The following is a 15,856-nucleotide window of genomic DNA, read 5'->3' on the forward strand; positions in this document are numbered from 1 at the left end:
CTTAAAAATCACTCTCTGCTATATTTTGCCTTAGAATCAAAAGCCTTGTTAAAACATCATCACAGCTTCTGTGGTTACTTCCCCAATTACTATGGAACATTTTAAGATGATCTGCAATACTAAATGCTCTACTTAAGCAAACAATGTTGCAATGTTGTCTGTTTACTCTCTTTTACATTTTGTAAGGATCTGTGGAGAATCGGAATAATACTGTGGAGAGTTGAAGGCATCAGATTTATTGAGATGCAATGCTTGATAATGCACAACAGCATCCCTCAGGCAACAAATAACATCACTAAAATCAGCAGCAATCTCCTAATAGGGTTAGTAAGTGCTAACACCAACAAACACAATTTATCCCTGCTTAAAAAACGTTTAGCACTTTAGCAAGCTGCAAGATTGCCAACTCCTGGAAGCCTTTGATTGCTAATTTGACCAGGAAACTTGAACAACATTCACACCAAGTTTCCACAAAAATCTAAACCCTGATTCACTGAATCAGAGCGGACTTAGACAATGACTATGGTGACTGCTAAATGTAAACCGCAAAGAAGTCACAAGACTGTGAAATGTGATCATCAATAAAATAACCCAATTTTTACAAAAGCACTTCAGTCATAGAAATGTTGAAATAAAGAGGATAATATTCCAAAGGTGGGCAGGAGTCAGTGATATTGCACCAGTTTATTGTTATAAATATGATATTATTATTTGATGCCACTATTTATTATTACTATTTTAGTTCCAAATAGGAGTCATATTGGTTTTGAAGCATTAACTGTTTCGGTCTCCACAGACAGTGCCGACCTACTGGGTTTCTCCAGCATGTAGTTTTTATTTCAGATTTCCAGCATCCATTGTAATTACTGATTGAAAACATGCATTACAAAGTGGATGAAAAAATGGATTGTTGTTTTTCAGTTGTGCAAATCTGAACTTTTTCTAGGGTAGAAATGAGTTCAAACAGCATTTACAAGGTGACATGTGACTGCAGCTAAATGACCAAGTAATCACCTGAAAGGATTGCCATATGTTTGTCCACCGTCAAGAGTGAGAGGTCCTGAATGGGTTCTGAGTAGAGGTATTGAAGAGGGTGGTACTGCAAAAGCACAGGTCAGGCAGGGTGGGAGGAAGGGGACTGAGAGATAAATAGGAGGATGGGGTGGGGTGGAGATGATGTAGCTGGTGGGGGATGATGATGATGATAGGTCAGATAGAAGAGTGGAGCAGATAGGTGGGAAGGAAGATGTACAGGTAGGATAGTTCAAGGAGCAATTGGAGGCTTTGATCTGGGATGACATGGGGGGAGAGAAGATGAGGAAACTGGTGACGTTGATATTGATACCATGTGGTTGGAGGGTCCAAAAGTGAAAAATTAGGTGTTCTTCCTCCAGGTGCCAGGTGGTTTGGATTTGGCGGTGGAGGTGGTCCAGGACTTGTGTATCCTTGGCAGAGTGGGAGGGGGAGCTGTAGTGGTCGGCCCAGGGCAGTCGGGTTGTTTGGTATGTGTGTCCCAGAGATGTTCCCTGAAACATTCCGCAAGTTGGCATCCTGTCTCCCCAGCGTAGAGACCACAATGAAAGCAATGGACTCCACAGATGAGTTCAGATGTGCAAGAAAATCTCCACTGAAAGTGGAAGGATCCTTTGCGGCCTTGAACAGAGATTTGGGGAGGGGGGGAGTTGGCTCCTGCAGCAGCAAGGGAAGGTGCCGGGAATGGAGGAGGGGTTGGTGTGAGCTGTGGACATAACAAGGGAGTCATGATCGGAGTGGTCTCTGAAGAATGCTGATAGGAGTGGAGAGGAAATAGATCTCCTGTGTTGGGGTCTGACTGTAGGTGGCAGAAATGAAAGGAGATGATGCGCTGAATCCAGAGATTGGTGGAGTGGAAGGTGAGGACCACAGGTGGCTCTATCCTTGTTGCAGTTGGAGGAGTGAGGTTCAATGGCAGAGGTGCAGGAAGTGGAGGAGATGTGCTGGAAGGCATTGTTGACTACATGGGAAGGGAAATTGTAGTCCTTGAAATAGGAGGTCATCTGGTGTGCCCTGGGGTGGAATAGGTCCTCCTGGGAGCAGATATGGCAGAGGCAGAGGAATTGGGAGGAAGGAATAGCATTTTTATAAGAGGTGGGGTGGGAGATGGTGTCGTCCAGGTAGCTGTGGGTGTCAATGGGTTTGAAGTAGTTGTCCATGTTGAGTCAATCACTGAAGATAGAGACGGATAGGACCAGGAAGGGGAAGGAGGTGTCCGAGATCGTCCAGATGAACTTGAAGTCAGAGCAGAAGGTGTTCATGAAGTTGATGAACTGGTCAAACTCCTTATGGGAACGAGGTGGTGCCAATACAGTCATCAATTTAATGGAGGAAAAAAAGTGGGGAATAGTGCTGGTGTAACTGCAAAAGATGGACTGTTCCACATACCTGATAAAAAGGCAGGCATAGCTGAGGACCAAGCGGGTGCCCATGACGAGCCCTTTGGCCTGAAGAAAGAGGGAGGATTCAAAGGAAAAGTTATTGAAGGTGAGGACCTGTTCCTCCAATCGAATGAGTGTATTGGTGCAGGGGTATGGTTGGGTCAGCGAGAGAGAAAGAAACAGAGGGCTTGGAGGCCTTCACCATGGTGGATGGAAGTATACAGGGACTGGATGGCTATGGTGAAGATGAGACACTGGGGCTGGGGAAACAAGTCATGGAAGTGGTCAAGGGAATGGGTGATGTCCATCTACCTCCAAGCCACCCGACACCTGAAGGAAGAACCCCTCATCTTCCAATTCGGGACCCTCCAACCACATGACATCAATATCGATTTCAACTTCACCAGTTTCCTCATCTCCCCTCACCCCACCTCAACCAGATCCAACACTCTAACTCAGCACTGCCCTCTTGACTGTCCTAGCTGCCCATCTTCCTTCCCACTTGTCCACTCTATCCTCCCCTCTGATCTATTACTATCACCTTCCCCCCACCTGCATCTACTTACCACCTTCCCAGCTACATCACTCTCACCTTTCTTTTTACCTCTCAGCTCCCTTCCCCACCCCTCACATTCCTGATTAAGGGTTTATGCCCAAAACATTGATTCTCCTACTCTTTGAATGCTGCCTGACCTGCTGTGCTTTTCCAGCATCACACTTTATGACTCTGACTCTCCAACATCTCCAGCATCCTCACTTTCTTCTAGTCTGAACAAAGGAGACTCGTCACCAAGTTTTGAGCACCCATGAGTATTGCTGGGACAAAAAAAATGATCAATCTTTCTTACGTTTGTGATAAGATTGTTCCAAAAATTCTTGTATAGTGTGATACTGTTTGTGTCTTTTTCTTTCCTGTAACAAATGTTAAAGTTTGCTGGCTAAAGGTACGTTGGGTATCTCTTCTGAATATGCTTACTGACTGAGCTTCACAATATACAAGAAAAAGAAACCTAATGATCTATCAAGCCAGGTGTCACTCTGGGATCTAGCTCATGCAGTATTATCATCACCTGTGTTCATAACATGATTTTGAGATGATTAGTAATTAATGAATTAATACCCCTCATTACAGGAGGCCAAACAAATTGTGATAGATAGGATAGAAATTTAACTTCTTAGCCCATTAATTTAGTTGAGCAACATAACTGCAAAGGGACCAAACTCTTCATTTCAAAGCAAGACACTTGGGACTTTCACAGTTTTGTTGCATTAAAGATGGACTTTGGTTAATGAGCAATTTGTATCATTTACAAGTTATTGATTATCCAAAGAAAAAAGTCTGCTCAGTAGTGTAATGCCTTTACTGAATGATGTAATAATGTTTCCCTGAAACAGTAAAAGATGATTTCTCTCCAAGTAGTGCAACTTTAAGCTTGAAGAGAACAAATGTTGAAAGTAAACACAGTACAATAGGCAACATCCCAGGTGAGAATGAATACGCCATACAAGATGATTAGGAAATTAAATGAAAACACCTTTTTTCTAGATTCGATGTAATAGTTTACATGTCGTAATACATTAAAAAAACACAGCTTCTAGCAAACATCTCCACGTGTTATTTCCCAAGCTACATTAATTTGATTAAATGGAACACTTATCAATACTTTAATCTCCAAAAGTAACAGTAAATATATGTAAAATCAGGAACCATTGGTGGAAAACATATTTTTTCCCAACCTCTATTATGCAATTAATCAGGTTATCAGAAAACTTGGGCATTATTTAAACTACCACATATACATGTAGAAGTTGCATTTCTAAGACCAAATTTTGGGTCAAAGAGTAGGGTGTAAGATTTTCAACAAAGGACATTTCGGACAGATTGAGATTGCTCCTCCAAAGATGTCCCAAGATTATGAAAAGAGCCAAAAATATAAACATAGACACAAAGAATTGAGCAGTCACCTTTCATCATGGTATGCTATCCTAAGATTCTTTCAGATGGGTTTGCATCAGGTGCGATTGGATAAAAATACAAAGCATTTTGATTTTTTTGGCAAAAGTCAGGGGGCAGCCTGTAAATGAGGTACATGAAAAACGAATACATTTTTGACCAAAATTCAGGATGGACTTTTTACACAGAATTTATCATTAAAATTGCTCCTGGAAAGATTCAATCTTTACATTTAAATGGAAAATAAATGTGTTCAAGAGTATAGTTAATCAACTCTATCACTGTGTCATGATGATGTAAAATATGCATTACTGATTTTTGAATTCCATTGTTCACTTTTATACCTAGGACTTGCATGAAATAAAATGGTTTTTAAAAAGACCAAAAAAAGCATGAATTTAAAATGGCCACAGGAGTTACCCGACTGCACAAATGGGCAAGTCAAGTTTTAGTATTGATTAGAAACAGACAGAAGAACTGAAATTAACATTTTAACAAAGACGGCATCACTTTTAATTGAGGACCATAAAGGAAAAATACAGTTTTAAAACTGAGGATGGTGAAAGAAATTGCTGCACTTTAAAAAACAATTTGCTGGAACTCATTGTGTTTATACTGCTGCTAGGCAAACAATAGGGGACGTCAGAGAAGATAGCTTGGCATTGGAGTGTGCGTGCTAAGTAGGTTTTGGCCAGCATCAGGTAGCTATCAATAGGTTTGTGTAATTGTGACCATTGGAAGATGCAGGGTTTCTCTCCATATCTATGGAGGCAAGAAATTTGAGCCTTAACACAGTTAGTTATTCTCTCCTACCATATGAGATCAATTATTAGCTTTAACCAATGACTGAGAAACTGAACAATTAATGTGTAAAACACATGACTTTGGCAAAAAAAAGAGAAACTGGAAGAACAAACTTCAGGGGACAGAAAGTCTTAGGAAGAAAAAATAATTTTTGTCTATACCTGTTGACTGATGCTATTGAACTGCTATTTGCCAGTAACTTTTTCTCTTCTTCCTATAACACTCACATTTTTTTGCCTATCTGTGTATGTGCAGAGATTTTAAAGCTGTTAAGAGTTTTAATCGTGAAGTGGTACTTTAATTGCTGGTCAATAGCAACCCCCCAAGATATTGATAGTAGGGGATTCAGCAATGGTAATGTCAGTGAAAACATTGAACACTAAAAACATAATATAACTTAAGTGTGTTTTTGGCTGTAATGGAGCTACATTGAATTAATTGCCTGCTCTGAATTGCAGATTCATTGCTTTTGCATTATGGGGCAAGAATTGTCATATAAGCTGCCAATTCACAACAAGCTCATTTCATGTTACTGCAAAAAATCAATTTGATGAGATCCTAACATCTTAAGTGTTTTCAGTGACTGGTCTAACAGGTCTGTCCATTCAATGGAGCAACATGTATCAGAGCAGCTGAGATATCTACTGGGGACAGTAATGTTTAACTACACTGTCTGAAGGAGTGCCAGCTGAGAGAAATGAGCTTCCAATGGTCTCAAAACCTCCTTCGCATAACAATAGGTGTCCTAATAAAATAGACTAGTCCTATTCTTTTGCAACTCCACTTCATTTTATTTTTGTATGAATTTGTATTTATTCCAATATTTTAAACATACTCCTCCTGATATGGCAATTGAAATGTGGAACGTAAATAGTAGCACGATATAAATTCTTTTCACGTGTATTTTCACCACTATTTACTTATGCCAACATGCACACTGGAATTCATAAATAATGAAACATTCACTGTCAACATCTAAACTACACACGTCAGATTTATTTTTAACTAAGGTCAAGTTTAATTTGTAGAATTGAAATAAATATATCAACATCTAGTCACATACATTTTTCAAAATATCACTTTTTCTCTCCCAATCCCTTTCAATTGCTTGTACAACAACTGGGATCATAAACATCAATCAGGTTCATTAATTCAAAAAGAGCTGTTAATGACACCACAGGTTTTAAAGTTTAAATAATAGTGCTAAGGATTTTGCATAACTTTTATGAACAGTAAAATAGTTTATCCTTTTTCAATTGAAACCTAAATTGTTTTTTTCTTTGTTCAATGTTGCAGAATGGCAAGAACAATATGCCATTTAAAGTCAAATGATGAGTGCAATCTGAATACTTCACAGTTCAAACAGATATCTGGGTGTTTTGTTGCAAGTTACCAAACATTAAAGAGGATCAAAAACCAAGGATTCCTTGAAATGGGTGATTAGCACAAATTTAATTATGTAGAAATACAAAGATTCCCATGATAATTCTACTGAATCTCTGGTTAGGATAGATATGAAATATTATGCTGGGATGCGAAATATTGCAAAAACTGCAATGCTTGTAAGACTTTACTTTCGTCTCTCGCTCATGTGCGGGCAAATGCTCAGAACACCACACTAAGTAAAGTGACCCCAAGTTCATATTTATCTCTTCTTAACCCATTCCTTATTCATATTTTTGTGTTGCATCTCATATCCTGCTTTGCCAAACTTAAGCACTTAAAAGATTACATTTTCTGGACTCAATTATGGAAAATGGAGGACAGAAAATTAGTAAATGGATGTGGAATGGAAAGGAAGTAAAGGCTAGAAATTAGAAAAGGAATTCAGCTGGGGTCAAGAATATGCAGATAAGAAGAAAGCAGATAACAGCATTCACTAGCAGGATGACAGTGAACAGGTATTGGAGAAAGATAATGTGGTCAACTGTGTTGAAGGATCCAGACAAGTTAGAAAGACAAGGTTAGAAAAATTACTCATCTCACAGGATTTGTTTTTAATAGGAGCTATTTTGCTACTGTGGCAAAAAGTTGAAACTGGGTTGAAGTATGCAAACATTGAGTTTCAGAAAAGATGACAATAGATTTCAATCTTTAAGCATTTCAGATATTTGACAGTAGTTTGAAAGAATAGTGGGGTTAAGTACTAGTTTTCACGAACTAGTGTTATACTATCCATCATTGAATTATTTTACTTGACAAACAAAGCAACTTTAACTGAACACCACCTTCTTTTCTCCATCGTCAAATTTTCTTTTCGGTTCTCTGTTTATAAAATTGAACTGTTTTTCTGTTCACAAGACAGCAAAAGCTTACCAATGCAAAGGCTGAAGTGTTTATTGATTGCTGAGACATATTATAGATTAATTATTTACAATCTGGGAAGGAAGAAAATGAATCCTCATTCATCAGCGTATTATCCACCCATAATTTCAATAAGTTTAAAAATATACATATTTAAATATCATTGTGGAAGAGAACTATGAATGCAATAACGATTGAAGAATAGGTCTTTCTATTGATAACATTGTATTTCCATTTTTTAAATTTCAGATTATAACTGGAGCTTCTCACTGCACAAACCACTGGGTTTACCTGGCATATGCCACATTTCAGAATCCTTCCTCTTAGCTGTTGACCACTTCACTTCCTGTTCTTCAGGAGTCTTTGGTACATCCTGCAACCCTTGGTCTAAAATTAAAAAGTCACCAGTTAGTAAAGACCTTTAACAAATTAAAATATCTTTCATGTCATTAATTAATGAACACATCTTATTAACCATAATTTTATGACTAGCTCAATGATATACACTCATGAAATATCTGATTTGAACATAACTTTGGATCTGTTCACAACCATATGCATTGCTGGGTAGAGAAATACTACAGTAGATTGCTGTATGACAGCATAAAGCTTATAAGACAGCCTATTGTTGAGTAGAAAAAAAAGTATGTAGTTTTTTTTTAAGAATAGTACCACAGCTGGCAAGAGCTTTATATTTTTGAAAAAAACAATCTGCACAATTTCTGCCAGTTGAAATTCTTCTGGATCTGGGCACACAGGTCCAAAGTTCCCAAAAAGTAGCAAAATAGGTGGCCAAGGTGATTAAGAAGGCATATGGAATACTTGCCTTCACTGGCCAGGGCACTGAGTACAAGAGTTGGCAAACTATGTTGCAGCTCCATAAAACCCTTGTTAGGCTGTTTTAGAGTACTCAAAGCAGTTTTGGTCACCAGACTACCAGGAGGACGTGGAAGCTTTGGAGAGAGTGCAGAGAAAGTTCACCATGATGTTGCCTGGTCTCAAGGCCATTGGCTACTAGGAAAGGTTAAAAAGACTAGGATTATTTTCACTGGAAAGATGGCTGCTGGGAGAAGACCTGATAGAGGTCTACAAAATTATGAATGGCATATATAGGGTGGATAGTCAGAGGGTCTTTCCCAGGTTTGAAGTTTCAATTACTAGGGGGTACAAATTCAAGGTGAGAGGGGGCAAGTTTAAGGGAGATGTACAAAGGACATTTTTCACGCAGAGGGTGGTAGGAGCCTACAACACACTGTCAGAAGAGATGGTGGAAGCAGTCATGTTGGTGATCTTTAAGAGATATTTGGATGGATACATGAATAGGGAGGGAAGAGAGGGATATGGACTAAATAAGGGCAAAAGGTTTGTTTTTTTAATTGCTAGGACATGATGATTGGCATAGGATTGGAGGGCCAACGGACCTGTTCCTGTGCTGTACTTCTCTTTCGTTTGTCATTTTAAAAATAAATGTAGCAATGATGAGATGAACATGAAGATCCTATAATGTTGGGTAGAATTATTTAAACTAAGATTTTCAGTAGGCCTACTTTGTTGCATTCTCCAAAAGTTATGATTAGCACTGCTGCCTTACAATGCCAGAGACATGGGTTAGATTCTACCTTTGAGTGACTGCCTGTGTGGAGTTTGCACATTCTCTCAGTATTTGCATGGGTTTCCTCTGAGTGCACTGGTTTCTTCCCACTGTGCAAGTTAGGTGGATTAGCCATGCTAAGTTGCCATAGTGTCCAGGGATGTGCAGGCTAGGTGATTTAGCCACTGGAAATGCAGGATTATAGTGATAGGGTGGGGGTGGGGGAGGGTTGGGTCGCTATTCAGTGGGTTGGTACGGATTTGATGGGCTGCATGACCTGCCTCCATGCAGTAGGGATTCTATGATTATCCATGTCTTTGTTGTGCAGAAGGTGCATCATATGGTTTTCCATATCCAAGATAATAAATAGTGCCAATAAAAAAAACTGGCCCGAATTATAGGCATGCACAGTTCAGGGTTTAACCTACATGGAGCCACAGTGAAAGCATCTTCAAAATCATTGCAAAACATTCAGTCTTGGGGCAACCATCAGAGAAAAGTCACTTCAGTAAATAGGATGGAATTTGCTCATAAGCTGATTCTCTCTCTGCTTGCTGCTAGTAGGGTCACTGGTGAACAAAATCAGTAAGAAACCCAGGAGAGAAGCAACCTGTGATTAGAGGAGCAGTAAGCAGGTAAGGAGAGAAGTGCTGGCAGTGAGGGAGTGATAGGTGCCCAGAGGGTGACAGAAATGGGGTCAGGAAATCAGCCAACCTTTTGCCAATGAGAAGAACAGCTCTTCTACGGAGGTGGCTGTTTGCAGGATCCAGAGGCTGTCGGTGATTGGAAAGAAGGAATCTGAGTGAGGGAAATGAGGAGAAGACAGGGAGGTTGCATGTGGATTGGAGGTGGGAGAAAACTAGACTGTGAGGGATGGGTAGGGGAGAGTAGGGAAGCTACAAGGGTGGGGTCAGTGTAAAAGGGGAAACTGCTCAGAGATGACAGGGAGTGGAAGCCTGCAAGGGCCTGAGAAAGAGGAAGGCTGCATGGATTTGGGTAGGAGATGATAGGATGCATGCAGACAGGGAGGTTGGATGGAGGAGATACATGAAGATGGTATGGGAAAGGGGAAGGCTGCATGTTAGGGGTAGCAGGAGGAGAGGAGGCGGCTTCAGAGAAGGGATTGGGGGGGGAGAAAGAGAGCTCTCAATCTATCAACAAAGGTACACTCATCGAACTGAAAACCAGTAAAACCTAAAACTATGAGATAATGAATTTGTTGCAAAATATTATGTAATCTCTATCTTCCAACTGCATTTGCACTTTTGGGGAACTGCTATTGTTAAATTTAATAATACCAATGGCAATTGTAAAATTTAGGTCAGAGCTTGAGATCTGGTAGTAACTGCCTGCTTAAAACATTCCAGTGTGTTTTCCTGTGTAGGTACGTGTTTAGTTATTTTGAAAGAAAAAGTTTCTATTACAAACTCGTGCAATTAATATACTGTGGCATCTTGGAAATCAATGCTTTCCTTGCATATTTTGGCTTTAAATTTAATGTAGAGTTTATAATTATTGAGAATATTGACAAATTCCTCAATTTCTGCTTCTGTGTGACCCCATATGTAAACACTGATACAAAAGGTAAATATTACAATATGAATGCATGTTTACGAGAATGAGAAGGGAGCTTCAATAGACAAAAATCATAAAGTAGCCTTCACAAGATCAAAAGAGAAGCTGTTAAAGAAAAAATATATATTGGGTGCCCAATCACAGTTCTCCATTTAGTTTTAGTTTTACATCTTTCAATGGCAAAGCAGCACTTTCTTAAAGCTATGAATCTTAAAACTATGAAATATTCAAATTCTACACACATTTGTGGAATAACCCCACCAATAAGTGTCAAACCCTTAATAACAGGAAACACAACACTGTGTTGCAGAGTTCACAGGCAAGACCCAGTTCGAGAGCAAGTGGAATTAATTATATCAGTTACTTGAATTTAAATCCATATCCACCTGCGGCTTTCTGGGTGCAAGAGATCAGTGGACTTGCAACTTGAAACTCATATAACCAGGCTTTCTTGGATGCATGCCAAAGACTTTTATAATCCTGACATGGACCCATATGGCCATTTCATCATCATTCTTGGGTCAGATTCGTGGACTCACTCCCAAAGGGTTTTATAGGATCACCATCACTGTATGGATTGCACCATTTCCAGAAGGCTGCCCTCTCAGTAATTTCTCAAAGGCAACTGGTGTTAAGCCTGTCCAGAGATGCCTTAAAAAGACTATGATATGAGCAGAAAAAAATGGTAAGTGCAAGATGTGCCTGGTTTGGTGGAATGATTCTCACCGGAAGGCTGAGCAAGTTGTCTTGTCATATCTTACCAAACGCGTTGCTTTAAATGCCATTTGTGTCGTCGCAGTGACAATCATCCTCTGTTTCTGCCTCATCTTATCAAGCGCTAAGTAAGGTTCAACTATAGGATCAACTTCATTCAAAATCTGCTGCACAACCTGCAGAAGCCCGGTCATCTGCAAGCTATTTCTCAGCTGTGTTAAGCATCAGGACAGATGGCAGAGAAGGGGAAACTGGCATCACATTTCCCAGAGAATGACTCAGAAATCCTTATGGATGAGCGATGGCAAAGAAATGTGTCCTCTTCTTGGAGGACTGGTAGGGGAGTACACATTACCATGCCAGCCTGGTCAGAGATCACCACCCAGATCAGAGCCATCTCTAGAGTGAGGAGGACTGAGTAACAGTGCAGAAAGAAAGTCAATGACATTTTCCATTCCACTCCATGACACAAAGATAGGTGGAAGGACATGCAATGTTGAGGAAGCAAGGAGGCTGCAGAAGGATTTGGACAGGCCAGGAGAGTAGGCAAAGTAGTATCAGATGTCCTTGAGAAGGTGGTGGTGAGCTGGGATCTTGAACTGTCCCTTGACATTCAGTGGTGTTACCATCACTGAATCACGCACTATCAACAGCCCTACGATGACCATTGACCAGAGTCTCAATTGGATTTACCACATAAACACAATGGCTACCAGAGCAGGTTGGACGCTAGGAACACTGCAAATTGTCCACCATCTAAAATGGTGTGTGTTAGAATACTCCCCATTTGCCGGGATGTGTGCAGATCCAAAAACACTTAAGAAGCTTGACACCATCCAGGACAAAGTAGCCACTTGACTGGCACATCCCGAATCATCCACTTCCTCCACCACTGACGCTCCGCAGCAGCATTATGTACTATTTGAAATATGCACTGTAGAAATTGACCAAAAATCATTTCACAGCACCTTCTAAACCAATGTCCACTTCCATCAAGCAGGACAATGGCAGCAGAACACCAACACCTTCAAGTTCCACCCCCAAGGCACTCACAATTCTGACTTGGAAACATATCGTAGTTTCTTCAGTGTCACTAGATCAAAATCCTGGAATTCCCTTCCTAATGGATATGGGTCAACCCACAGCAGGTGGACTGCAGCAATTCAAGATGGCAGCTCACCATCACTTTCTCAAGGGCAACTAGGGACAGGCTATAAATGCTTGACAGCCAGCAAGGCCCAGATCCCAGTGAATTAATTACATCTCTGCCCTGTTCCCCAAACCCAACCCGACTGTGCCACATCCTCTCCAAACCAAACCCAAATCGACTGTGCCCCACCTTCTGCATCTATGCTCTGCCCTCCCCAACTCTGCCCCACAAGTTGACTGCATTCTGTATTTAGAACAATAAAAGAGAATCAAACAAATTACCACATCAGTTTAAAATCACAAGTATCCTGGATTAGTAACTTTATTCAAGTTAATTCAATACAAAATCAGCATTCGTTATATGACTATTGTTTCCAGCCAACAGACAAATCTCACGTTAAGTGCAGTGATCACAGAAACGCCTTTATCTGAAAGGTCATCTAAAAATGCTTTGGAATTATTTGATTAATATGGTGAGTAATGGTGTGCCTTAACAACTGTCGCAACATGCTTTCATAGCAACTTGATAAAAGATACTTTTCTGTATTTATGGCAGCAAGATTTTTCTGATAAGTTTACCTTGTTAGCCTGCATATGACAGTGCTGTAGATTATCGCCCAAAGTGCATGTTTGTCTTTATATCGAAGGCATGATAACTAACATTTTCAAATTGATGTGTCATAAACACCTATTCTGCCACGTCATTAACTTTTAGATGATCAATACTGTAAGGATAACAAAATCATATAAATTGAAAGCGTTCAACTTCTAAATTATAGAAACAATAAATCAGAAAACATGTCATTTCAATTTTAAATTATCATTTCACAGACAAAGAGGAGATTAAAAATACAGCTTTCTTCCATGACCTTAATATTGTTATCAACCTATCATTTTGACAAACAAACCAGTACCAGGTGTAACATACACTCTGCTTCCAAACTCCCTAACCCTAATCCCTGTCCTAACTCACATCTGATAAGTGTACACTTCCCTTTTATACAGTGAGGGCAAAGTCTGGTTAAAAAAAAAATGCTGGAGCATTTCCAAATAATTTTCCAAAACTAGGTTTTTTTTAGGGTACATACTCTAGAAGAAAATTCAAATAACATTGGACTACAGTACTGTTTCACTGTGTCTTGCCAGTAAAACTCTTTCAATTTGTTCTTCTGCAACAGTCGCAGAAAACTTCTAACTCTGCAATTCAAAAATGCTGTTTTGGTATTCTCTATACAGAAAGACTGGATATTATGCTAAACTTTAAAGCAATAAATGATTTTAACTCAGATTTAGAATCTTGCAATAGCTTAGTGATATCTTAGTGTCGAGATACAATTCTATGCAGAGAAAAGGTGATTACCAAATGCCTGCAATAGTGTTCTTGCTTAATCTTATACAAGGTAGCCAAAGTCTGACATACAATAATATTCATTTTAATACAATCCGTGAGCTCTCAGATATTTCCGACAACACTAATGAAGTGATACCATCCATTTCACACTTGATTCTCGGCATTTTATCTGTACCTGTGTTACAATTGTTGCGTGCTACAAATCTTTTGCATGATCTTTGCTGTGGTTTCCAATACAAGACTTATTTGTGTACGTATCACAGCATCATAGAATGGATACAGTCTGTCTCTCTGCACTGGCTGATCCTCACTATACAGTAACTTCAATAATAACAATTCAAAATTGATAACCATTAAAAATCATACTTTAAAGTATCAATATGAGATAAATAACTAAGCTAGATGCTGTAGGTCTTCCTCAGCTACATTTCTGTTCTGCACATTACTGTTCCAATAACTTTACCAACATGAGGGATATTTTCACTCCACAGTGCTGGGATTGGAATACTTTCAGTGAAAACTGCAAGTAGGCCGATAAAGATGCAGTATAACAGAATTTAAAATTCGATTTGGACGTGAGAAAGTGGAGTCGCTTAGTAGTGTTCTGGAATTAAACCAAGAAAATTATAGAGGACAGATTTGGCCCAAATAGATTGGGCAGGAAGGCTAAAAGGTAAGACAGCAGACAAGCAGTGACAATTGTTAAAGGAGCTACTCAATTTCTCACAAGGAAAATACCTTCTAGTGAGGAAGAAAGATGGTAAGGGAGGTAAAATAAACATCTATGGCTCAACAAAGAGGTCAAGGACAATATAAGATTAAAAACTAAGATATATTACATAGGCAAGCGGCAGGCTGGAAGACTGGAAAACGTTCAAACAAACGCAAAGGAACACTAAAACAATTAATAAAAAGAACGGAGGTAAATTACAGGAAAAAAAACTATCACAAAATATCAAGAAGGATAGCAAAAGCTTCATAGGTATACAAAAGGGAAGAGAATCGCTAAGGTAAATGTTGGTCTTTTGAAAGATGAAACTGGAGAGTTATTAGTGGGGAGCACTGAAATGGCAGAGATGTTGAATCAGTTTTCACGTGGAGGACAATTGTACAATTCCTATTGGAACAGGTAAGTCAGAGACTATAGAAAGAATAGAACTTGGAACAATCAACATTGATAGAGAAAAGTACTAAACAAACTATTAGGATTGAGGGCAGACAAGTCCCCTGAGGCTGATGGCCTATTTCCTATGACATTAAAGGAAGTAGTGGCAGAGGTAGTGGATCCATTGGTTACAATATTCCAAAATTCCCTGGACACAGGAAAGGTTCTAATGGGTTGGAAAAATGCTAATGTAACGCCCTTATTCAAAAAGGGAGAGAGGCAATATGTGGGAAATTATAGGCCAGTTAGTTTAGCATCTGTTGTTGTGAAAGTGTTTGAGTTAATTATCAAGGAAGCAACATCAGGACATTTGGAAAGTCAAAATGGCATCCATCAGAGACAGCGTGGTTTTATGAAGGGCAAGTTATGTTCGACTAATTTGCTGGAGTTCTTCAAAGACGTAACAAGCAAAATATATATTGGGGATCCTGTGGATGTAATATATCTGGACTTCCGGAAGGTGTTCGATAAAGAGCTGCACGAAAGGTTCATTCACAAGGTTGGATCATATGGGATTAGGGGTAATTTATTAAATTGGATAAGTGTCTGGCTGATGGACAGAAGACAGAGAGCTGGGATAAATGCATTTTTTTTCTGGATGGCAAGTAGTAACTAGGGTGGGTGCCACAGAGTTTGGTGCTTGGACCCCAGCTATTTAAAAACTATATTGACAACTTGGATACATGGATGTAAGGCTGTATAGCCAAATTTGCAGATGACACAAAAACAGACAGGACGGTAAATTGCAATGAGGAAATAACAACCTTACAAATGGATATAGATAGGTTAGGGGAATGAGCCAATTGGAGTTTAACGTGGATAAGTGTGAGATCAT

At 39.5% G+C, this 15,856-nt stretch overlaps 1 protein-coding gene across 4 annotated transcripts in view; it reads right to left on the reverse strand.

The window, feature by feature from the left end:
- zfpm1 (zinc finger protein, FOG family member 1) overlaps positions 1 to 15,856 on the reverse strand; it is a 268,052-nt gene that overhangs the window by 148,808 nt on the left and 103,388 nt on the right. For all 4 annotated transcript variants that reach the window (XM_072596110.1, XM_072596111.1, XM_072596108.1 and 1 more), the window contains exon 3: positions 7,768 to 7,863. In XM_072596110.1, the coding sequence (XP_072452211.1) occupies positions 7,768 to 7,863 (96 nt within the window). The remainder of the gene's footprint in view (positions 1 to 7,767; positions 7,864 to 15,856) is intronic.

Source organism: Chiloscyllium punctatum, chromosome 26 (assembly GCF_047496795.1).
Source record: "Chiloscyllium punctatum isolate Juve2018m chromosome 26, sChiPun1.3, whole genome shotgun sequence".
Taxonomy (NCBI): Eukaryota; Metazoa; Chordata; class Chondrichthyes; order Orectolobiformes; family Hemiscylliidae; genus Chiloscyllium; species Chiloscyllium punctatum.